Genomic DNA, 25368 nt, shown 5'->3' with positions numbered 1-25368 from the left:
CTCTTTAAGGTAGGTAGGGCAGATATTTTTTTTCACAAGCAAAGAAACCAGGAAGAGCTAAGTGACTTGCTCATGAAAACAAGAAAAGGTATCAGACTTGCTCTAGAGTCCTAGATAGAGTAAGTGTTCTGATGGGTTGTGGAAGGAAGAGCATGGAGGCCATTCTTAATACTTGTCAGGTCTGGGGGATTGGGACTTAAATTTCCTAGGAGAAGCTGGTGTTCCAGAAGCTTAAAGAAATTCACACAGCAACAAGAGTAAGACCTCCACATGATAAAGATGGGAAGCAGAGGGGAGCCTCACACACATGAATTAATGTTGTACATTTCAGGTTTTTTTTTAATTCTTTACTTTACTTTACACAAAACACTTTTGAGTGTTTTTGGCCTGTAATTGTCTCAATTTACTCCAAAAGAGAGCCAGAATGACTAGATCTTCCTGAGTTTACTATAAATTTTGTTATCTAAACTCAACTGGGCCTTTGCTGCTGCAAGCAATTCTTTTACTCCAATTACCTCTTAATTGCTTCCTTATAGTAGCTAATCCAAACTCTTCTCTCTTTAAGCTCCTCAAACTACTTGGCAGAAGACTTCTTATTTTACTGAGAATATGGTGATTTCCTTCTATTACTCTTCTCATCTCATTACTGCTTAATACCACTTTTTCCTCTCTAATGAAGAAAGTGACCTTTTCCTTCCTCCAAAGTCCTCAAGTTGACTGCCCCCACCACACAGAAAAACACATGTATGATCTGATGGCTTTTTCTCTTCTTTCTCATTTCTTTTCCTTGTGATCTGCATGTTCCTCATCCATGTTAACCATTATCCATATCCTGCTTCCTAATTGGAGGTTATATGTAACCTAAGCCTTTGTCCTGGGGCTTTTTTCTCTTCTTGACCTCATCAGCTTCCATAGGTTCAATGATTATCTCTTCATAAATGAATCTCTGTTTAGTTATCTACCCATATCTTCAGCTCTAGTCTCTTTCCCAAGTTCCAGTCTCCTATACTTCAACATTCCAAATCAATCTCTCAAGGTCAAATTTCCTCTCTTAAACCATTTTCTTTTCAGCTGCCAAAGTGACAATCCTAGAGTATGCATCTGATCATATGACTGTTCTGCTCAATAAATTGCAATGGCTCCCTATTAAAGAAACAAAGTATTAAGTCCTTTGATAGTCATTTTGAATGGACTGTCTTGAAGGTACCTCAAACTCAATACTTCTAAAATAAAATCTTTCCCTCAATAATTCTCAGAAATGTTTTCCTTTCTGATGATAACACCGTAATTCCAGTTACCAAAGTTTGAAGTCTCTTTATCCTCAACCCACAAATCCAATCAACAGTCAGATCTTGTCCTTTCTATAATCTCCTCACAAAGCTACCACTCTGCCTCAGGCCCCCATTCCCTCTTGCTGGAACTATCCCAATAGTCTATTTGATCTTCTACCTCGAAGCCCCTTCCCACACATTTTTTTAAAAGCACAGATTTGACGTACCCCATCCCTCCCATGCTACACTGTTTCCTATTCCTACCACCAAACTCCTCTGTTTGGCATTTCTAACTCTTCACACCATTTGATCTTAACTTATTTTTTCCAGCTTTATTCCTCATTGGTCTGTGATCCCCTTATTTACCATTTCTGCTGCTTCTCACACAATACTCATGCCTAGAATTCGTGTTTTCCTTCAAGGTTCAAGGAAGCACCATCTTGTACTTGAAGCTTATTCTGGTCTCCCCAGCTGCTTGTGCCTTCACATCACAATACCTGCTTTCTCTACATATACACACTTGAAAGACAAAGGCTAGTTTTTGTCTTTATCCCAATATGGTTCCTGGTTCATAGGAGCAGTAAGTGCTTGATAAATCAACTATCAAAATATTTCCTTAGAAGCTACTTAACTTCATTTTGTAATAGTTGATGCAGCTTATCTTATGATACCTGACAAAAGTAAAACCCAAAGAAGGAAGTGACAAAAGATAAAATTTGATTACTAAAATGGTCGCTGAAATTTTTTCCTCTACGATTAAGTATATACACAATGCTTACCTTGCCAGTAACCATTTCTATCACAACACAACCCAAACTCCAGATGTCTGCTGCACGCCCATGTCCTTCTCCTTTCGCTCGAGTGATGACTTCAGGTGCCATGTACGCTTTAAAACAATGTACACAAGAGTTGAATGTATAGACTGGATAGATAACAAATTCATTTTTCTTGTGCTCAGGATGAGAGAGGTCTTCATAATTCTCAGGCCGGCTTCCTGGCCACCAAGCCAAGATGTCTCTCTCTGAAGTAGACAACTTTACAATTACCTATGTTACTAAGATTTTTAACTATTACCTTAAATATCTATACAATAAGCAAAATATGAAAAATAGATATTAAGGGTTACAATTGAAAATTGAAAATGAAGATATGCACATTACAATAAAAGTTCATTTTCAGCTTGTGCTTGAGGTTGTTTTCAGCCCTGTGTAATGTTACACACTTGTTTTGATTATACTGATTGAAGAGAGGATACTGTACATGGGAACAAAAGGACAATGACTGGACCTGTCCACTAACAAGGCAAGTTAGTGTTTTCTCTGCAACATACAATCTTAGAGAGTTACTTGGAACACGGAGAGCCTCATGGACTTGCCTGAGGTCATATCTTCACTATCGAATGCAGGGCATGAACTGTGTGTTAGTCTATGCTATTTCTGTGATTGCATTTATAATTATGCTTTTCAAATATTAAATCACAGTTTAAAGGTGAAAAATTTTCTGAATACAATGTTTAAAGGAATTATTCCTACTTAAAACATGAATGTTAAGCAGTTAGATTCTGTTGTTTTTGCCACAAGAACTCTTGCTTATGCTCAAGTCTCAGCTTAGGATGGGTAAGAGGCAGCAAGTTTAGATGCTGTTTTAAGTGAGATGGGGACACAAAGACCTGGATCTTAAAGTGAAAGTAATGTATTCTTGGAATAACATGATTAGAACAACTTGCAACTCATGACAGATAAAAGCAGGGCATGCTTCAGCTAAATATGTACCCTAAAACTTAAGAGGATTTTAATGAGCTAAGAAAAAAGGTAAGTCTTCTAATTTCATGGAACTTGTTCAAAGAGAGACTATGTGCTTTCAAGAAATTCTACATTTGCTTTCATGATGAAAAGAAAAGGAATGAATATAAAGAAACAACAATGAGTTTAGATTTTAAAGGGGCATGTCTAAGAATATGATAGAGATGCAGGAAAACAATTTAAAATTATGTAAAAGACAAGAGCAAAGACAGATACACAAAAGAGTGAAATGATCATCTAAAGTTTCAAGAAGGCTAATGTCTGAAATGAAATGAGAATTATAAAAAGTGCTAATAGCAAAAATGGCCTCTTAAAGAAAGAATACTCAGAGGAGGAGTTGGTACAATGCAAAGAGATGGTCAGAGAGAACAAAAATACTTTTGTTTATTTGATTTTGCAACAGAAAAGGATAAAACATTTTTATGTCTTACCTTCCAAACTGTAAAAGAGTGATAAGAGGGTGAAGCTGCCTTTCATGTGTTAAAAATCACATAGCTCAGATGAATTATCTCCAAGATGACAGAACTTAGTGGACTATTATTGGTATTTTGTTTTTTTTAAAGCCTAAATAAACTGATAACTGTTGTTTTTTTTTTTTTTGTTTTTTTGTTTTTTTTGGCAAGGCAAAAGAGGTTAATCCCAGCTAGTAAGCTATTAAATATCTGAGGTCACATTTGAACTCGGATACTCCTGACCCCACGGCCAGTGTTCTATAATATATTGCACCATCTATTGGTTCTTTTTTTTTTTAAGACTCATGGAGAATAAAAGAGATGCTATAAGATTAAAGAAAGGCAAATATCATCTCTGTTTTCAAAAAAGAAGAAGAAGGTAGATTTACAATGTGTACACTCAGATAAAATTTTAGAAGGAACAGTTAGTGAACAGTTAGGTAAGAAAGCAGTGATCCTAAAGAAGTGGTATAGATTTATTAAGGCCAAAAAACATCAAGTCATAAATTTCAATTGAAAGAATTCCTGGAATCACAAATCTGAAAAATGCTGCAGATACTGTATTTGGATTTCAACAAGGTATCTGGCAAAAGTCTCTCATGAGAGGTATTTTTGTAGACTAAGTAGAAAAATTTAGATTCATTAACATTTAGGTGTATTTGAAACTGACTGAATATTCCAGATTTAGAGTGCTCAAAATCGTTAGCAATCATAAAGGAGGTGGGTGGCTTCTTAAAGGGATATGTCCCTGATGCCTGTCCTTTTTTTTCTTTTTCTTTTAAATCAAAAACCTGAACACTAAAACTGGTGATCCTGAAAAAAATATCACAAAGGTGGGCAGAATCAAGATCTCCAAAGGTCCAAATAAGTTAGGATGATGATCTGAATCCAATAAAATGAAACTGAAAAGGGTAAATGAAAAACCCTATAAAGTAGCAACTTCAGTCACTGAGATGTGGTAATTTGTGACAGACCTGGAGACTTTAGTAGTGAATTGAGGCTGTCCATGAACCAAGAGTGTGACAGCAACCAGGGAAGCTAATAAGCTATATTAAATGTGGTACTTTGTATATAGAAGACAATGGTCCCCACTAAACTCTCCTGGTCTAGCCAAACATGGAGCATTGGGTTGAGTCTGGAGTATCACATTTTAGAAGGGTTGGACTGTTATCTGGTGGCAGATGGAAACCATGCCATACAATTGTGGATTAAGAGATTGCACTTTTAGACTGAGGAAAGAGAACATTGAGTGGGAAACCACTATTTGTTTTGTCCTACAAGCACAACTAGAAGCAATAAGAAGCTATTTGCAAGGGAGGCAGATTTTCGTTCCTGGCAATTAGAGCTGTTTCAGAAGATGGAGGGTTTTTTTGTCACTGCGGATGCTCAAACAGAGGGTAGAGGGAATATGCGTTTCAGGTAAAGATTGCATGAGATGACCTTAAAGTCCAAGGCTAAGAGGATGTGACTTACCACATTTAGCATTTCCTTACCTGCAGTCCCGAGGGTACTGTTCACTTCTCCAGGCATAGTTTGTGCATTGTTTTTTAACTTGACTGAGCATCCAAAATCCCCCAATTTAATTAGTCCAGATGATGTAAGGAAGATATTGGCTCCTGAAAAAGAACTGATAGTAGTTACATTACCACCATCACAATAACCACTTCTAACGTAGATCTGCTTATATGTAGCATATAGAATTACTGGCAAGTTCATTGGCTACCACAGCAACCAAGGAGTTTCACTTATGTATCTCTGTGAAGCAGTAGAGACTGTCTGCCATACAAATTACAACCAGCACATAAAAGACCACGCTATTATTAAAAGTAAAGATGTAAGTTCATTATTATCAAACTATTTTAAAGACTACTTTCATAATCTTAGAAAAAGTAAGATCCTGACTGGAGATTCAAATATTTTTAACTTTACTCAAGGCCAATTGTGCCAATGACACTGCCATATAATTTATAGGAAGTTGCTGATGGACTTACTTAGGATATGGTTGAAAAAAAAAAAAAAACACAATGGAAGGTCTAGTCCCACTTACAAATAATAAATGTGTAATACATATCCTTCCTCTACGTTATGTGTATCTTTTATGCACCCATTTATATATATTTTGTCTTTCCTATTAGAATGTAAAGTTTCTGAAGGAAGGGATTGATTTTGCTTTTTCTTTGAATCCCCAGCACTTGGCACAGTGCCTGACATAAAATAAGTATTTTAAAAATGATTACTGACATTCTGTTTTCTACATAGAAGATTGGGTCAGTAACTGATTGAAGTAATTCTCAGTCTTCTTTTTCTATCAAAAGTTAACAAAATGTTTTTTCTCAAAATAAGACACACCAGCATGTTAAGTCCTGTTATTTCACTTTTTAAAAACTAAGGCTGTTACTATATTGGTATAGCTTCAGTGTATTAGCTTAGTGTATTACAGGGACACTGCTAAATATTGGCAATACAAAGAAAAAGAAAAAGACATTCCCAAGGAGTTTATAGTCAAATAAAAGATTTTTGTGAAGGGTGAAATCTGAAATCATGAGAAAACAAAAGTTAAAGTTTTTGAGCAATTTATTAATTAGTGGTTTATTAAGTAATGGATACTACTTGCATAGTAATTTGGGACAAGGCCTGTTCAGATTGATGCTGGATATTGAATACAGGGAGAGATTTTTATGCAGTAAAAGAAAACAAAAGGCTATAAACCAGGATATAAGATTAAGTAATCTGATTTCCATTTGAAGGAAAGATTATGGACTTTCCAAGCTGTGAGGCAGAGCCTGAACAGATGCAATTCTAAGACATATTGGTTGAGATAGAAAATTGGGAGAAAACTTCTTGAATTGATCTTTGGTCTAACTGAGTTCCTGATTACCATTGCTCAGATCTTTAATTAAGTCTCTTAATAACCAGAAGAAGTGTTCAGGTTCCCAGTCATTCAGGACTAAATTCAAATAATATAATAAAGTTTTCTCATAAAACAGAAACTGGAATAGATCCAAAATTGAGACAGTAGATGGAGTCAAATAGTTTACTCAGTTTCCACAATTCCCTCATATTAGACAAATGTCAAAATCATTATGAAACAATTTATAATGCAGTAAATGCACAAGAGAAGTCCAAAACTAGCTGACATCTCAGCAAAGTGGTTTAGAGATGTTTTTAAGGTAAGGTTTCATAGCAAACCTGGTACCAGAACAGAGCCTTGGGGGGGAAAAAAAAAAGTAATGTTCTCAACAGGAAGAGAGCTGTGAGAGAATGCAAGGCTAGAGAATGGACTGGCAGGTGGTGCTGGGGATAGAAGACCAGGCCTGGACTCTTGAGTTGTCTAGCTTTAAATATTAGTTTTGTGAGCCTGGACAAGTCATTTAAACCTTTTTGCCTTGGTTCCTTATCAATAAAATGAGCCGACGAAGGAAACAGCAAACTGCTCTAGTATCTTTGCCAAGAAAATTCCAAATGGGAGTCATGAAAAAGTGAGACAACTGAAATGACAGAATCTAAAGATGGAAAATGCATGTGAATATATGGATGCAGAAGTTGAGATGAGATATACAAATAACAAGTTGTCCAGCATTATAAGGTTTGAAACGGAGATTAGAAACAAATCATGGATATATCTGAAAGCCAAGATAAGTAGTTTATATATTTTTTGATAATCAAAGATATGATCACCAGGACTTGGTAAGTGACCACATGTGGTAGATAAATGAAATGTTACCATGAGATTTCAAGTTGAGATGATAAATTTGGTTTTACACATAAAATTTTAAGTGACAGAAGGACATCTATATTTAAGGGGAAAACATCCATTAGCAGGTAAAAAGAGATGTGAAGGGTATTAATGAATAGGTTGTAACTAGAGAGCTGATAAGCAGGAAGAAAATGACAGAGTGGAGTTAGTTTCATGGTTCATATGAATACATCAGAAAATCAACCAACCAATCTAGATTTAAAATTCTGATATTCAAAATATAGAAAGATTCAATCATATAAGAATTATATAGCTACTCAAGAGAAATGAACTGACAAGAAATCTAAGTTATTGACATGTCTATATATAAAAAAGATATTCCAAAAATCACTATTAGGAAAATACAATTTAAAACAATCCTGAGATTCCATCTCATGTCTATCAGATAACAAAGATTTCAAAAAAGGAAATGATAATTGTTGGCAGGAGCAGTTAATAAGCACATTAATGTACTGTTTATGGAGTTGGAAATTAATCAAATCTGGAAAAGTTTGGAATTGTATCCTCAAACTCACTAAAACACATATATTCTTTAATCTAATGATACCATTACTATACCTAAATTCCCAAAGAGATAAAGAACCCATACATAAAAAAACTTTATAGTAGCACTTTATAACTGACAGTATGGAATTAGGCAATGTAATGGCTTTGGAAAAAACAATCCAATAAATGTCCAGAATGACATATGACTATAATATGGTCAGCTAAAATCTGGCAATATGCTGGTCAATTCAGGATGACTCAGTCCTGAATTTTTAAAAACTTGAAATATTCTTGGTAGCCAGTGCTAACCAGAAGATTTGTATTAAGACAAAAGAAAACAGAGAAATTTTGTCTAGTGCAGAACAACCCCCAGATAGTAACCATAAAAGTGTGGTAAGAAGGCTAGATTTTAGGTTGGCTTTCTTTAAAATACTGAAACAAATATCTGATATACCTTGTGACTTCTAGTTCCAAATCTCTGCACTGTAGCAAAACATATAGCCTGGCCCATGATGGATTTGAATTCTTTAAGTTCACTACCAAGATCTAAACAACAGGGTTACATCCTTGTAACAAAGTGTGAATTCCTTCTCTTATTCTCTAGTTAACGACAGAGGACTACTTAAGGCCCCTCATAAATACAACTTACCTTTGATGTCACGATGAACTATACCATGCTCATGCAGTACATTAATAGCAATGGTGATCTGCTTTGAGTACAAGCGAATAACATGTTCTTGAAGGCCCAGTCTTGACACTTCTTCCAGAGTGCCCTCATCACAATATTCCATGAAAATATACATTTCTTCCTGCAGTAAAAATCAAGTTAAACACTATTAATTTCTTCAAATACAAAAGAAATACAAATGTTCATTCTGGACAACTTGTAAATAAGTCCTAAATAAATCTCCTTTCTAATGCTGTCATACTAATCTTATTTTCTGCATATTTTTAAATTGTTTGTTTCTAACTCTTCCAGGAGGACTTCTCCTGCCTGTCTCTGTCTGGAATTATACAGCTATTTGGGGAACACCACCTCCTACAAAAGACATGAAATAAATTTTTGTAATCCTACCAAATTTAGACTGCTTTATAATCCCAGACAGGGACCAGCAGGACTTCCCAAAGGATATATTATTAAGTACTGAAACACATCCTTTTCTAATTTGAAAATTATTTAGGAAAACATAAAAAGGAACTGAATCCACTTCCCCCAAAGTGAAATGAGGTTCCCAAGCAGTTGGACTATTTCCCTCAATGTTTTAGCATCTATTCTCAAGGGGAAGAAGTTTCTTTGATAGCTTTAAAAGTACATTTTACATCTTCTCTCATTTCATAAATGTGTAATTTTAAGAAGACACATTTAACTAAGTCAAAGATATTTAACAGTCACTGGTTCAGGTGGAAAAAAAAACAAACAATGAAATAAATTCTTAAGAACAAAGGATACTTAGATGAACTTTGTGACTGGCAGGCAGGATGGGTTTCAGTGCTTTATAATGTCGGGTTAATGACTACAATCTACAACTTACATTTTAGGAAGAATTCCTCTAGTTTCAGAGAGAAGGCAGAAATGATGTAACTCATGGAGATTTCCTTATAATTAGGCAAAGTTACTGTGCTCTGAAATGAGAAGACCTGTGATGTAGAACAGGACTCCATCTGTACCCTTACTGATTCCTCACTCAGAATTGCATGTGTGATTAATGTTGGCTTACTCTATGAAGCTCCACACCAAAATACCGAACCAGATTGGGGTGCTTAATGCCTTCAAATATTTTCAGTTCATCTGCAGTCTCTTTGATAGTTTTGTGGTCATTCGGCTGAAATCGAATCTGCAATATTGAAAATGTCAATTACTATTGCTATCATTACAAACTAGAAAGCTGTAATGTGAAATAATAGGGTTGCAAAGCCATCTGTTGGCATATTTTGGTATCGCTGAAAAGAAAAAAAGCAGTATGACTGGTTATTTGCATCAGTAATTCTGGATTTTTTAAAGCCACAATTGAATTCCAAATATAGACATTTATGTCAAGATATTAACATCTATGTTTTAGTATTCAGCACAATGCTTTCTGGTAAGCTAATTTTCATAGTTGCAAATGGTATTCAAATATTTATTAAGCACATAGGGTACCAGAGATACATCATTTAGGACATGCTTTTTGCCCTCAAGGCACTGAATAGTTTAGCTGAGAAGACAGGATGTACTTATAAAAAGATAAACAATACTGGCTAGAACATGATGCTAGGTGCCAAATAAGTAGCACAAATAAATGCCCCAGGAACTAGGAAGAGGAAATGATTTACGATGGATAGCTATAATGACAGAAAGACTCATGGGGAAGAGATTAACTGAAGCTGAACATAAGCAAGAGTTTCCAAGGCATGTAGGACTCATCAGATGAGTGGGAAAGAGAAATGTGGATAATATTTAGTATGCACCAGGAGGCAGCTATAGTAGTTTATGTAGTAAAAGAGAAGTAAAAAAAGTTTGGAACAATAGTGGAAGACTAATTTTGGGCTTTATTCTGAAGGCAGCTCAGAATCACTGAAAGTTTCCCAGCAAGGTTATGTCATGCCAAAAAGAAAGAAGATTTAATCAAAAGCACTATATAAAATAGTCAAGAGGTGGGGGAAAATTATAAAGGAGACTATAATCAAAATATGAAAGCCTAGACCAATAGAAATTAAAAAGTCCAAAATCTAGAAAATTGTGATTGGGTAGAAGGTCATCTTGTTAATGATTCTACCAAATACTGATAGTACTGTAACAATAAGAAAAATTAATAGCAAAAATAGAAACTCATTTCTTCTCTTGAAATAAATTTTCCCTAATTTCTTAAAATTTTAAAACATCAATATAAGTTCTCTTTCTTAAGAACTTTTAAACAGATTTTCCATCTAAATTTCTTTGGATTAGTTGTTTGTTAGATTTGCACTTCTATAACTCTTAATTAAATCAAATTACCTCAACAATAAAGAGTGAAAAAGAATGTAAGAATTGACTTTTATATATTTATGTTAAAAAACATTAATTTATGTTGAGAAACAGCAATGAAGCTTATATGAGATACACACACACACACATAGATATATAGATTTTTTTTTAGTACCCTTACATTTTTGACATAGGATCTTTGGAATTAGAACTATAAAAGATCATAGAGTATGCTGTTGCCAACTCCATTTTACAGAGGAGAAAACTGAAACCCAGAAAGAGGATGTAAAGGTATATTACTATGTTAGTATTTGATAATATTTTAATCTTTGATTTTAAATTGGTATAAGGAAGAATATGTCTATGCAATTTCTTGAGTATCTCAGAAAATACAAGAAGTAATTCTTCATAAAATTTCTAACCAAAAAAACCTCAAAGTATTAGTCCTATCTCAAAGTGTAATGCCTGACAGAGAAGGTGGAATGATACTCACTTCCTTCATTGCCATCAATTCACCAGTATCAACACTGATACAAGTATAGACTTTTCCATACTGGCCTTCTCCTATAAACAACAGGGAAAAAACAAAAAAAATTTCTTATTTTACAGAAAATGACCTGGAAGAGACGGCAATCTAACCCTTTCCCTTCAGAGATGAGGCACCTTTTTAAGGCTCAGACAAGTGAAATTATCCCAATGGCACAAAGCTTAGAAGAGTCAAGAGTTAGGAGCCAGGCCTCCTGACTCTTTAGTGCTATTTTCATTATATTGTTATGACTTCAGAAAATTACTTTTTACCAATTTACCAATAATTACACAGTATCAATCAACACTGTCATCACTGCTTCTATCTGAAATGAAACATACTGTCATTTTCAAAATGACTAGTAAAAAGGCAATAAGACAACATTCTCTAAAGAGAATTTTCATGTAAATTCACCATGATGAGTTAATGTTTATAATTACATATTTATAGCTTTGTAGTTTTAATGCATTATTTTAATTATTCCTATTTCTGTCATTTAAATTTCTTCATGTTGCCTCGTTAGAAACATTTTGTGACAATATTCAAGAGAGCACCCTTTTATCTAAAATTCTATGACTGAACTTTTGAACTTAAAAAATGCACTGTTGCACTGATATGCTTTAAAATATTTTTTAGTATGAGCCAGCTGTTACTGGAAAATGTTCTTGAAGAAAAATCCTGTAAAGATTTTAAAATTTAAAAAGGTTCCTGCAATTAGGTGAACTTTACAGTCTCATTCAGTTTTCCATGTAGATTAGGGGAAAATTAAAAGAAGAGGCAAAGAGATTCTCTGACAACTACAGATGAATGAAAATTTCTTGACCAAACAAAGGATATAGAAACTCAGACAATTTTCATTACATAAAACTCTTAAAAAATATATATCTGGCACATTTATCAGCACAGTTAAGCCAAGATGGATCAAATATAAACACTAAGCTTTGACATTTACAAAGTGAAAATGCAAAACATTATCTGTTTCTCTTTCCCCTGTCCCCTTACCAATTTTATTTCCTCTTTGCCATTTGAAGGTCACTTTTCGTAATCCAACATGCATGACGTTATCATATGATTTGGGAGTGTCACAAACTTGACCAATGATATTCTTTCTCCTCATTTCTCGATAACGTTTTTCTTCAAACAATCGGACTGATTTTTGAACAGCTTCTATGGGTCCTTGTTTAGAAGCAGTATCTGGGGAGAAAAACCTCAAAGTTGTTAGTTCCAAAATCCTAATACAGGGGTCCTCAAACTATGGCCTGCGGGACAGATGCAGCAGCTGAGGACGTTTATCCCCCTCACCCAGAGTTATGAAGTTTCTTTATTTAAAGGCCCACAAAACAAAGTTTTTGTTTTTGTAATAGTCCGGCCCTCCAATGGTCTGAGGGACAGTGAACTAGCCCCCTATTTAAAAAGTTTGAGGACATCTGTCCTAATAGGTACATATTTAGGTTTAATAGTGCAAGTCAATTTCTAATAAAAACATTTTAAAGAAGTTTTATATAAAATAACACTTGAAATTTAAGTTCAGACTAAAGTCACAAAGCCATTGTTTTTAGCCTAAAAGGATGATTTAATCAGTTTAACACTACAATGTTTTTACCCACTGCTGGGCAGTACTATCTGAAAATATACAATCAAGTTCACTGGGTCTGTTGCACATGAGCACTCGCTGTAGCAAAGCGATTCTTTACTCTTCCCTAAATGAATCTAGCATATCCCATATAGTGGCTGTTCCAGACTTCATCTCCCCTCAAATCGGCCTCTATACACTCTTCCCCCAACCTTTTAGCAAAGATCTTCATCCCATGTTTTATTGCGACTGCCAATAAGCACTTATTAAGAATTTGTCAGAGGCCACTGTGTGTCTGTATCGTGCTTGGCAGTGTGGATACTGGTTCACAAAATAATAAAAGCTTCTATTTGTAAGGACAGAGCTTAATATTCAAATACAGGAGGCAAGTACACATTAAAAACACATACAACATGGCAAACAAGATAGATACAAATTCATACCATTTTATACAAGGTAGTTTGGGAGGGAAGCCACTTGAAAATGTGCAGATAAAGAAAAACTTGAAGCACAAGATGGTGCTGGAGCTATGCTTTAAGGGAAAGTAAGAACTCTGGGTGCCAAAGGCCGGGAGGTACATTGGAAGCACGTAAGGCCAAAGGCCGGCTTCACGAGACAGTTGAGCACCTGGGGAGGAGGGCGGTTGGATGAGGACATGAAGGGTTTTAAAAATGCAGCAGGCAAATTTGCACTTGGACTCCAGAGGCAACAGAAACCATGGAAGCTGGTTCAAAGGAGTCTAGGGGCCAGAGCAGAGATTTAGGACAATTACTTTGGCAGCCATGTTAACCAGGCAACCAGGTAACTGGTGCGTGAAGAGCACCCTGTGCCATGATGTGAGATGGAAAGAAAGGAGCTCACTAAGGAAGGAAACAACAGTCCAACAAGGTAAGTTAAATACCAGCCTCTAAGCTGCTTCTTGGCTGCCTAGTGTGGGGGCCTTTTACAGCATAAAGCAAAAACAGAGCTGACCCAACTAGATTCCACGTATCTGAGTGGGAATCAGTGACTGAAAGCCCAAACCTTCCCATGGGAGTTATCACATACATACTAGGAAGTTTAAAAGAAAATCTCTGGGGAAAATTAATTTTCCATAACAACCATGTTCATAAGGAGGCAACTTAGGTCATATGTATGTGTATACACACACACACACACACACCTGCTTAGAGATGATTGTTAAACCCATGGGAACTGTAGTTACTAAGTCTACCTCAGAACAGAATCTTGGGGGGAAAAACTACCCTGAAGGGTGTGTAATGGGTGGTGAGTCACTAAAAAAAAGGAAGAAAACTGGATAGGCAGGTAAGCAGAGAACCAAGAAAGAAAAGTATCAAAAACTCAGAGAAGTGCACTTGGGAGGCAAGGATGGTCAGGAGTATCAAATGCTGCACCCAGGTAGAAAAGGATAAAGATTGAGAAAAGACCATTATATTGTGATAATTTTGCAGAAAATAATTTCACTCAGAAAATGGTGCTAGAAGCCACAGTGCAAAGGGATGACGTATGAGTGAGGGGATGTGTAGGCAGGAAATTTAAAACAACTTTTTGAAGGAGTGTGGCTGGGAAAGGAAGGAGTGAATGATGATGAATAGTACAGAACAGAGGATGACTTGGTGGGGAAGGAAACATTTGATAGGAAGATGTTAAAGACTCCAGAGATAGGGGGTGATGATTGAGAACGCAATTTTCTGAAAGAAAGCAGATAGAACAAGAGAATACGCAAAAGAACTGATCTTAATGAGAAGAACCACATTTCTGTCAGCGGTTTTGAAGAAAAGGAAAAAATGGGAAGTGATATCAAGAAGTTTTGGAATGGCTTCCAGTTTAATACCCACAAGCCATCACCTAGAGGAAAAATCACTGTGAACAAGAAACATACAATCTTCATCAGCATCAGCAACAATTACCAACTAACTAATAGGCAGACAGGTGCAGGAGCCCTGAAGTAGCAATACCCCACAGACCAAGACCACTAGTCCTGCCTGATTCAACACTCTTTTGGAAAAGTAACTCCAGTGAAGAAGGGGCACACCTTCCTTACCAACTGCCAATCCACTGGTACTCAGAGAGCAGGCAAGCCAGCCTAGTTCAAGAAGTAAGGGATTCCCAGAGAAGGATAAGAAGCAGTGTACACCAAAGAATACTAAACTGCTACCACCACTAACTTGACCACCATCTTCCTTCAGAGCCTGATAAAAAGATATACAGATCCTGAAGCTAAAAGCCTTACAAATGGCAAAGCTTCCAGCCTAATGTACTCAGCTATTATTCTGGGAAGAAACCCTTGTGGAGATGTAGCTTAGGACTTCTCCTTCGGGTGCTACAGCCATGCTACCAAAGACTCAGGGAAAAAAAAAGTTCTTGCCACCAGCTACTGTCAAAAGATTCAATATCACAAAATATGATTTTATCTGCTTTGCCACTGTACTCTAAGGACCACGGAAATGTTCCTTTTAGTTAAGATAAAACCTGCTAAAAAGTTGTCTCTTCCATTAAATATGACCTTCGTGAAAGCAGGAACTGTCTTTCTTTACTAGGTGTACAACCAGGGCTTGAGACAGTGTTTTGTACAAAGGAAGCACTTCATCAATGTTTCAATTCTTCATTGAAAGGACATTACTTTTTTTCAGTAAACAAGACTTAAGGTCCTTCACTGGGAGGAGAAGAATGGAGATGCTTAGGAAAGGAAGAATTCAGAATATTTTCAGAGGGATAGGGAATCAATTATGGAAATATAAAAGGACTGCCTTACTACAATGAGGATCCCTCTGATGCTAAATAACATGAATTTATGTACTCAAGGCTAAAGATTTCTAGTTTCATTTAGCTGATTGTGAGAGATGACGTAGATGGTGGGAGTTGTACAAGGCTTAGACAAAACAAAGGAAGAGTGATATGAAAAAGGGTAAACGATTCAAGAACAAAGGGTAGTGCAGAGTTGCAATGGCTAATTATTGGGCTGAGACTGAGTGGAGAATCCTCCAATCTTATTACACTATAAAAAATCCTCAATGGGTCTGGTTATTTTCCCCAAAAAACATCACAGTATGTATTCTGACGGACGAAACTGTCCTTCATTTATCCTAGTCCTTTACCTAGAAAATCTAATGGTATTTAATTTTCTATTTAGAACCTGATACTTTGGGAATTATTTTGTAATTTTAAAATGCCCCACATTAATGTTCCATTAGTTTCTCAACATGTCTAAAGTATAATTTCCTATTTCACCACACAAACCTTATTTCTTTTATAGGTATCAATATCCTCTCAGCAATCAAGATTCACAATCTCAAAGTCACCCTTGATTCTCACTTTTTCCTCATGCAAATCCCAGTTCCACGTCCTGATAATTCTATCTCCAGAACATATCCCCTCATTTTCTTGACCCTTAAACATGACCACCATGCCAGCATAGGCCTGATCTCCTCTCAGGTAACACTAGCAGCTTTAATTTACTCCCTGAAATTCTAACTAACATAGATTTCTGTTGCCTCAAATTTTCTTAGAATTAGTATGTAGCTCTCCTTTGCCCAATCATATATATATATTTATTTATTTATTATCCACGTGCCCCAACCCTGATTTATTTATTTATTTATTATCCACGTGCCCCAACCCTGACTATATGTGACATGAGGATAGGGATTATCATTTTTCATCTTTGCTTTCTCAATACCTAGGATAGTAATTTACATAGTAGGCTGTTAAATGTTTAGTCAATTTTAACTCCACTTCCATTTATCTAAGTCTCATCCTTTTGTCAAGACCCATTGACTACACTGAAATCCTTTTACTATATCTAGATCTTTTGACAATCATTCTGTTTCTTAAACTCCTTACTGCCTTTTAAAGTGTCATTTGGCTGTTATATATATAAAAAGATAAAGAGACAATTGATATGTTTCTTGTGTCATCATCTATACTGGTTGCTTGAGAGAAGAAATGAAAAACAGTTTATATTTCTTATCCCTTAGTCTAGGTATTATAAAAATTTGTTCATCACTTTTTAAAACTAAGGGAAAAAATGAGCAAAAATCCTTCTTCCTATATCTTGTCATATTTTGTAGACATTTTACTTAGGGGGAAGATCTAACTTTTTCAGTCTTGTTTTTAAGAAATTTATGAGGGTTTAAAAAAAAAAAAAACATAAACCAAAGCACATTTTAATTCAATTACTTTTTCTTACACTTAAAGATTATGCTAAAAGAATATGAAATGCAATCTTCTTTTTTACCTTTATTTTGGCTGATCAGAGTCCGAAGTTCCCAACTTCTTCGTGTTGGTCCACTTGAATCTCCTTTTGGGTATGAAGGCTCTGAAAGAAATATTTTTGACTAAAATTCTAGTAATTCTAAAATTATCAAAATATGTATTATAACAGTAATTTTGAAACCCTGAATGGCATTGGTTAATGGACATTACTTCTCCTAACTGGTTCTTAGCTTCAACTAAATTTGACTTAAGAATGATAAAACCTTCCCTAGAATCAATTCTAGAAAGTGATCAAACTAATGAACTGTCAGTAGGTTATAGAATTAGAAGTACAATGAACACAAAAGTATAGTTAGCACTATCACACAAACAACAACAAAACACAAGATTTCAAAATTAAATCTACCTTTGGCCCCTGATCAACATTGGCTTCCTCTATAAGTCCTAATAATATTGTACTGCTGTTTACCAAATAACCCAGCTTTGAAAATCTTTTCTTGGATAATTTTATAGTGGAATTTTAATGTTATCAAAGATCTAGATGGTGTCATTTTGATATTTTAAAACTACAACAAAAACTCAGTAATCGAAATAACTGTGTAAAAAAGTATGATGATAAAACATGCATATAAGAAGTAAAAACAATTTTAAGCACTTTCATTCTTGGGAAAACAACATCTTCTTGTCTCTTCTCAATTTTTACTTCAATGATAATTACCCTCCCCAAATACCTTTTATTAGGAGGTAACAAGAAATGTAATACTGAAAAGGACTGCTAGAATTGAAAATGGGGTAACAAATATCTGAATACTCACCTTCTCGCTCCTCAGTGGGGCTTGAATGTCGACTCAATGATCTGAATTGCAATTCAGCAGCTATCGAGGCCAAACGATCATTTTCTGGAACACTGGATCCCCTGTTTCAATATTTTAAACACTGACTTAAGACTGGTTCAGTAGTTCCTACACTTAAGCTATGAGAAATTTTCATAAGGATATTAATTCTAAGTGAAGAGAACCCAATAACCTCATCTAAATTGTGCTTTTCTTCTGTGTCACCTAACAATCCTGATGAAATATTCTGTATCATAGAAAACTGCTTTGATCCCCGTATACTTAAAAATGCTACCATGCCATCTACATCACTTTTGGTAATTTTATTTAGATTAAGAGTCAGTGACAGGAAGATCTAACAGATTTCTCTCTCAGATGAACCCAGGACAATAAAAGCATACATGTGAAAAATAGTAACAAATGGTAGCAAAGCAGAAGTGCAAGAGGACAGTCAACTCTATTGTTCAGAACAAAATATCAAATGCACAAAGCGACTGCTTCAAAAGAAATTAAATTGGTATTTATGAAGATAAATGTTAATATAAAAATTTAAAGAGAACAAAACAAGATAGACTACATCAGAATCTGAAAGTATGGGAACTATTAAGAATAGGGTCCTATGCTATGCTGACAGGAATTTAATGAAGTATGGTAGCATTTGTGCTCTTATTTTATATAAAATAGCAAGTGGGCTAAAAGGAATATCATTTATATCAATGATTTTCAAAAATTCTGATATCTCAAGAGTCCTCATTATTTTTCATTTATCAGAACCCCAATATACAGCATCTGTTGTAAATAAGTCAAATATTTCCAAATTCCCTAGATTTTTTGAAAGAGATAACTAGAGTAGTTTTGTGGAAAATGGAAGTAACTATACTTATGTGATTTACTTCACTGAGCTTTTGGAAAACTTTGCCCCGATGTAAATGCCACATAATAATACAGTCATTATTCCATGAACCAGGTTGAAAACACTTAGAGTAAATAGGCTGACATGAGATCTGGTCCTAAGTAATACAATTAAAGACCATAAGAAAATTACTTAGCTTCTCTCTTCCCTATGATTTCTTATATGCTACCTCCATATATAGGGATGCCACAGAGTCAAATAAATGAAAAAATATAAAAATATTACATTAAGAAGTTATATAAATATAAATTGTCCGATAACAATGTTATCCTATAAAAGCTTTTTAAAATTCAATGTCTTCCAACTCTAAGTTTCATATATGTTTTCACTATAATAGGAAATCTCTATAGTCAATGATAAAAGTTTAATATCACATGAATTACATATGTTTGAAAGAACGGTTAGGAAAAACCTAATGATGTTTTAAAGCACTATATCCATAGAGATCAAGTAAATCTCTATGTCTTTTAAAATTTCACCGCATGGTGATCGCATCTTAAAACTGTAATGCCCAAAACTGGAGAACGGTTCAGTCATTGTCGCCTACATTATATACATATAGGAAAAATATATATATATATATATACCCCCAAATATAAAACTGTATGCATAATTGTCAATCTTATCTTTTTTGGTTTTTATGTTTACTTAATATCACCACCTATGTAAAAAAGACCTTTAATTAAAAAAATCATGAGTTTCTTTCACATGTAAGAAATTACTTCAGATTTTCTATTTCAAAAAAGCTATCATTTAATTTGATGGAAATATTAGGCTAGGGAAAAATATACACAAGCTTTAACAGTACATTGTGGGGAAATGATTTTTTTTTAACCATACGTTGATTTGTTCCATCATTTATAAAATAGATATTTTACTTAAATAAGTTAACTTTTATCTTTTTTTAACATACAACTTATAATCTGTACCAAATTTTTATTATTTTTAGCATCAGAAATTTAATGCTGTTTAATTTAATATTTAACTTGAACCAAAAGCTATAAATGTTTGTGTCAAGATTGGATATGAATTTCAAAGCATGCTAATTCTTCAGCCCACTTTAAATTCTGAGGTGATGCACTATGTCTTAAAAATACCAAAATAGTGTGTCTAGAAGGAAAGGAGTACACAACAGTTCTTTTCTCCTTTTTTTAGCAATCTAAATAGTTTTGCTAGGGGACACATTATATTTTTTTAGAAGAAAGGATTACTTCTGAGATAATTCATTTCTCAACAATGAAGCTTTTTAATTTAAAACTGGATTTTGAATTATTACTCAGGGAGTAGTTGGAAACAAATATTTATGTTTGTTTCCTTTCATATCCCTTTCCATGCTAAGATTCTGTGAAGGTAAATACCCTTTGTAAAGTTGAAGATGTGGCTAAATCAATTATCTTTAAGTCTATGTACATGGTGGTAAGATCTGTATTTAAAATTTATGATTAAAATTAAAATATGACAAAATAACTGCCAAAGAGATACTTAAGGTAAAATTATATATTCTTTATTTTTACTTGTTTATTCAGAAAATTGGTATATTTTTCTGAAACTTGCTAAGAAATACATCCCAATTCAACATGAGCAAATGAAAACGTAAACCTACATTTTAAGTTTATTTTGTGATTTACTAGCTAGTAAATTAAATTCTTTATCATTAATTATTTAAATTCAAAGAGGAAGAAATTTTCTACTAAGGTAAGAAACTAATTAAAGATACTAGCTAAAGAATTCCTCTGAAATCTCTACATTACTCAGCAGGAAACTCTTTCTATATGTCAAAGCACTTTATACTGAAAAATATTCTTTCCCCTTTGGTGCTATAGCTAGAGTTATTACTGAGAGATAATTTAGTACATTTGGGTTCCTATCAAACTCTGTCAGAAATAAAAGTGGCCATATTATCTATCCTAAGGGGGGAAAAAAATTGTGTAGCTTCCAGGAGCAGGGAGACTAAAAGACCCTCAACCAGAAGTCCATATCCCATGTCTGAAGCAAGTCCTACTTTTAAACACCTTACGTCAACTAAAAGCAGACTGCATCTGGGATGGCAACAGAGATGACACTGGTGGGGTGGAACTACCTGTTATCATTTGTATTGCTGACAGGTTTGAGTGGAGCGGAGTCGCTGCCGGCTGGGGCGGGGCGACTGGCAGCAGCACTGCATGGGTTCCGCACGTCAGAAGGCACACTCCGAGTGCTGTGATAAGAAGGAAAACTTCAGGAAATACAAATGGAAAAAGGCCTGGGTTGTCAGTTGTTTTTTAATTTGAAATTAAATAAGATGAGCAAATGTAAAAGAGAACTGAAAATTTAAAAAAAAATTATATATATATATATATGATTTCCCTTTGAAATTCATTTCACAGACTGGTTCTGTCTAAAAAAATTTCCCAGTTTTTAAAATAATTCACTAAAAGGGGTTTAAACAACAACAAAAAAAAGATCACTGTGCTTTTAAAAGCAGTCCCCATCTAGCAAAGAGAATGCTAACCTATTTAAAACTGAAGATCACAATTCAAAAAGATGCAGAAATGCCACCACATTCAAGGATCATATCTTTCATGTACCATATTTTCTAACCTCTCACTTGGTGGTCTAGAAGTGTGCCGTGGAAGAACACACATGGAAATCAGGACAAAAAAGAGAGAAATATAGTTAACTCTTTCATTTTTTTTTTAATAAAAATTTACTTTTAAAGGTTCCCTGTATAATACAAATTCTAATTTGCTTTCTTAAAGAAAGAAAAAGGAAAGACTGCTGAAAGGCTAGAAAGCACACATACAATAGCCATTTCTACACAAGGTGATAGAGCAACACTGCATAGATGATGAAGTGCTGGAGTTGGGGTCAGCAAGACCTGGATTCAAATCCCACCTCTGATACTTATGAACTAATTATTTCTGGGCACCTTGTATAGTTTCCTTTAATTAAGTCAAAGAATATTTGCCATCATTACTTAAGAGTTGCCCACACTGACAAAAGCATAGATTATTTGAGTATTTGCGTAAAAGAAAATTAATGTTTTATTATCTGTAAAAACCTCTTGTCTATGTTCAAATTTCAATACTTTCTTATAGCTATCAAGAAAACAGAAATAACTTTTCTAATAAACATGAAAAAGAACAGCAGGAAAAAATAAAATTTCAGAGGCAAGCATCTGGCATTCTCATTAGTTTTAACCTGTTATACAAAAGGGGATTTATAATGCGAATGACTGGTGAAACACCAAATACCTGAATCCATCAGGAGTTGGGATAATGAGATGTGGATTGGGAGGGTCACTGTGACATCGGGGTACCTTCACAGGACGGGGGCTGTTCCGATGTATAGCTGCTAGAATGAAAAAAAGACAACAAATGGAAACTCTAAAGGCATTCAACAGTAAAAGGTCAGTCTAATAAAATACAGAGTAAACAAAATTAAACTACATATATAAACATATGCATACACAATTGGAACACAGCTATTGAGTTAGAAGAGACATGGGAAAACAAAGGGACTGAATCAGTCCCTTTATTTTAAAGACGTGTCAGGTCCAGGAAGGGCATAATTTATCAGTCGCATGGATGATGAGATTAAAAGTCAGAGCTGAGATCAGGTCAGAAATGAGCTCTGAAATCAGGGCTTCCTGACATCAAGAATACCACTATACACAACCTCACACTGTCTTTCCTAGATATACAGCAAGTACTAATATATTTATTCATTAAAATTTGCAATGAATAACATTTTGTAAATGGAAAGTTACAAAACATTAAAATGTTATTTTTGTGATATAGGTTGAAAGAAAATTTGTTTACTGATTTTACAGTTGAGAAAACTTAAGTCTAGAGAGTTTATGATTTCTCTTAGGTCAGAGTGAGTCAGTAGTGGTACCTACCTAGGTTATCAGATCACAGATCTGAGGGCTCAAAGGGACTCTAGAGTGTTATCTAGTCCAGCCTCCTTACTCTTAAAATTAGGAAGCTGAGGTCTACAAAGGAAGGAATAAATTTTTAATTTTGTTCCTCGTCACAAAAGTATTTACGTAGCATCACAATTCCTAATCTAATGCTCACTCCACTATAACTTGTGCAATGTTTACTACATAAGAAAGCACAGCAATTCATCTTTGATTTCCAAAGGGAGGAGTATAGGGTTTTTTTGGAGGTATAGCTGGATTCCAGGAGGTATTTGATCAACCAACCAGTGAGAGGAAGATGGCTCAAGCCATTCATAGGTTGTCTCCATCACAACCACAGCTGCTTGTCAACTATTACAGTCCATTAACATTCCCTCAGTGCACCCTCTCCTATTTCTAATCCCATCTGGGTCCCCCAGCTTGAGGTTACCGAACCCTGAGTCACAATAGCTTGGGAAAACTCAACTCTACCTCACCTCCCAGTACATTCAGTGGAGGGGGGGAGAGGACATCAGGAAACTAATGAGCTAGAATTCAGGAATTGGGATAGACCTCCAAAGGGTCAAAGGTTTACAGTTGAGGTTTTTTTTGTTTGTTTTTGCCATGTTTTGTTTGTACAGCTACAAGTAAAAATTATAAGCAATCAACATCATATAGCAATGTTCTTACCAATAAGTACTGGTAGAAAAGGGAAATAAATATAGGGGAAGAAGTCAAACAAAAGGCAGGAAGGGAAATTATCTTGAATTCTGGGTGGCAAGAGCCATAAAACAGAGATGTTCCTTCTTTCATAAGGACAGAGTCTGTTCTGCATCTCTCTTTCCAGAAGCTGAAAATATACTGTAAGATGTGACAGGGATATACCTGTAGCACAAGTTGCACCATACCTCTTTCCCCAGCTCACCATCAACTTTTAGTACCAAACATAAACTCATCTCACTGGCATTTACTGCTTTTCCCAACTTGGCCCCAATCCCACTTTCCAAATTTTACAGTCCTGTCTCACTGGCCAATTTAATACTTCCTCAGGACAACATTCTTCTTTTCTCTGCTTAAGGAAATTTTACAAAGACACCTTCCCCTCATCTAGAACCCCCATCTTCTTTCAATTACTGCTTCCTATTTACGTCATCCCCCAGTTGCTCCTGTGTTTTCTCAGGAACAATCTCCTGGTCACTCTGCATAGATGTGTATGTGTACCTATTGACGCTCCTAGGAGGTCTGTCTCATGTTTATACTTGAATCATATCTGGCACCCTTCTGGATCTGAAAAATTGCTAAGAGACTGAGTTCTGGTGTAACTGACAGAGCTCTGGATTTGGAATCAGAAGACCTTGGTTCAAATTACAGTTTTGCCATTTACTAGAATTTTAGGTCAGTCTTATTTTAGATAATTTTCAGTTTCTTCATCAGAAAAAATGAAGATGAATTATATTTATATACATATGAAGATGCTTTAAGTTTTATCAAGCAATTTATACACATTCTCTTATAGCTCATTACATCAATGCTGTACTACAAATGCTTTTATCACAGTTTTACAGATAAGGAAACCAAGGCTCAGAAACTTTGGTGACTTGTCCCAAATGTAGCATATAAAGGAAGATTCCGACCCAACTCTTTCTTAACATTTTGCCCAGTACTCTTTTGCCTTCCCAAAATGATAATTACCCCTCTCATATCAAGTAGTTATTTTCAAAAATAAATATGTATGTAAAATGCTTTTTAAAAATAAAAAAATTAGCCATTAAAGCACTTGTAATTGTCATCAGTTACTTTTATTATCCAGTATACAGGATGGCTAGGTGGCACCATTGTGCACAAAAAAACCAGACCTGGAATCTTCATGGGTTCAAATCTGAATTCAGACATTAGCTGTGTGACTCTGAGCAAGTAACTTAGCCCCCTCAGTTTCATCTGTCAAATGAACTGGAGAAGGAAATTGCAAGTCATTTCATATGTCTGGTAAGTAAATCCCAAGAAGAATTCAAATGAATGAATGAGAAAATAACATTGATATTACCCCTGAAACACTAATGTATTGTTGGTATTATGAACTGATCTAGTCATTCTGGAAAGCAATAGGGAACTATGCCCAAAGGGCTAGCAGACTGTGCATACGCTTTAATCAGCAATGTCTCTACTAGGTCTGTATCCCAAAGAGACCTTAAAGGGGGGAAAGGGACCCACATGTGCAAAAACATTTATGGCAGCCCTTTTTGTAGTGGCTAGATACTGGAAACTGAGTGGATGCCCACCAGTTGGAGAATGGCTGAATAAATTATGGTAAATGAAGGTAATGAAATATTATTGTTCTACAAGAAATGATGAGCAAGCTGATTTCAGATTTCCATGAACTGAGCAGAACAATGTATACAGTAACAGACTGTGTGATGATCAACTGTGATAAACTTAATTCTTACCAGCAATATTGTGATTGAACACAATTCCAAAGGATCTGTTTAGAAAATGCCATCTGCATCCAGAGAGAGAACTATGGAGACTGAATGTAGATGAAAGCATACTGTTTTCACCTTTTTTTGTTTTTTTTTTTTTTCCTTGTGGTTTTTCCTTTATCCTGATTTTTCTTTCACAACATGACTAATATGAAAATGTTTAAAATGACAGTACATGTATAAATATATAACTTATATCGGATTTCTTGCTGTCTTCATAGACCATAGTCTAAAGTCTT

At 35.0% G+C, this 25368-nt stretch overlaps 1 protein-coding gene across 11 annotated transcripts in view; it reads right to left on the bottom strand.

The window, feature by feature from the left end:
* The window catches only part of MAP3K4 (mitogen-activated protein kinase kinase kinase 4), a 126237-nt gene that overhangs the window by 1962 nt on the left and 98907 nt on the right, over positions 1-25368 (bottom strand). For 3 of the 11 annotated variants that reach the window (XM_051998058.1, XM_051998060.1, XM_051998069.1), the window contains exons 16-25: positions 22006-22105; positions 20853-20987; positions 17842-17942; positions 17049-17129; positions 12241-12432; positions 11206-11276; positions 9487-9603; positions 8418-8577; positions 5019-5141; positions 2051-2157 (exon numbers count right to left, since the gene is read on the bottom strand). In XM_051998058.1, coding sequence (XP_051854018.1) covers positions 2051-2157; positions 5019-5141; positions 8418-8577; positions 9487-9603; positions 11206-11276; positions 12241-12432; positions 17049-17129; positions 17842-17942; positions 20853-20987; positions 22006-22105 — 1187 coding nt within the window. The remainder of the gene's footprint in view (positions 1-2050; positions 2158-5018; positions 5142-8417; positions 8578-9486; positions 9604-11205; positions 11277-12240; positions 12433-17048; positions 17130-17841; positions 17943-20852; positions 20988-22005; positions 22106-25368) is intronic. The other 8 variants (XM_051998059.1, XM_051998061.1, XM_051998063.1 and 5 more) reach the window with 5 other exon arrangements.

This window comes from Antechinus flavipes, chromosome 4, assembly GCF_016432865.1.
Source record: "Antechinus flavipes isolate AdamAnt ecotype Samford, QLD, Australia chromosome 4, AdamAnt_v2, whole genome shotgun sequence".
In the NCBI taxonomy this organism is placed as follows: Eukaryota; Metazoa; Chordata; class Mammalia; order Dasyuromorphia; family Dasyuridae; genus Antechinus; species Antechinus flavipes.
The sequence above is the reverse complement of the archived record's forward strand: the minus strand, read 5'-3'. Positions and strand labels throughout refer to the sequence as shown.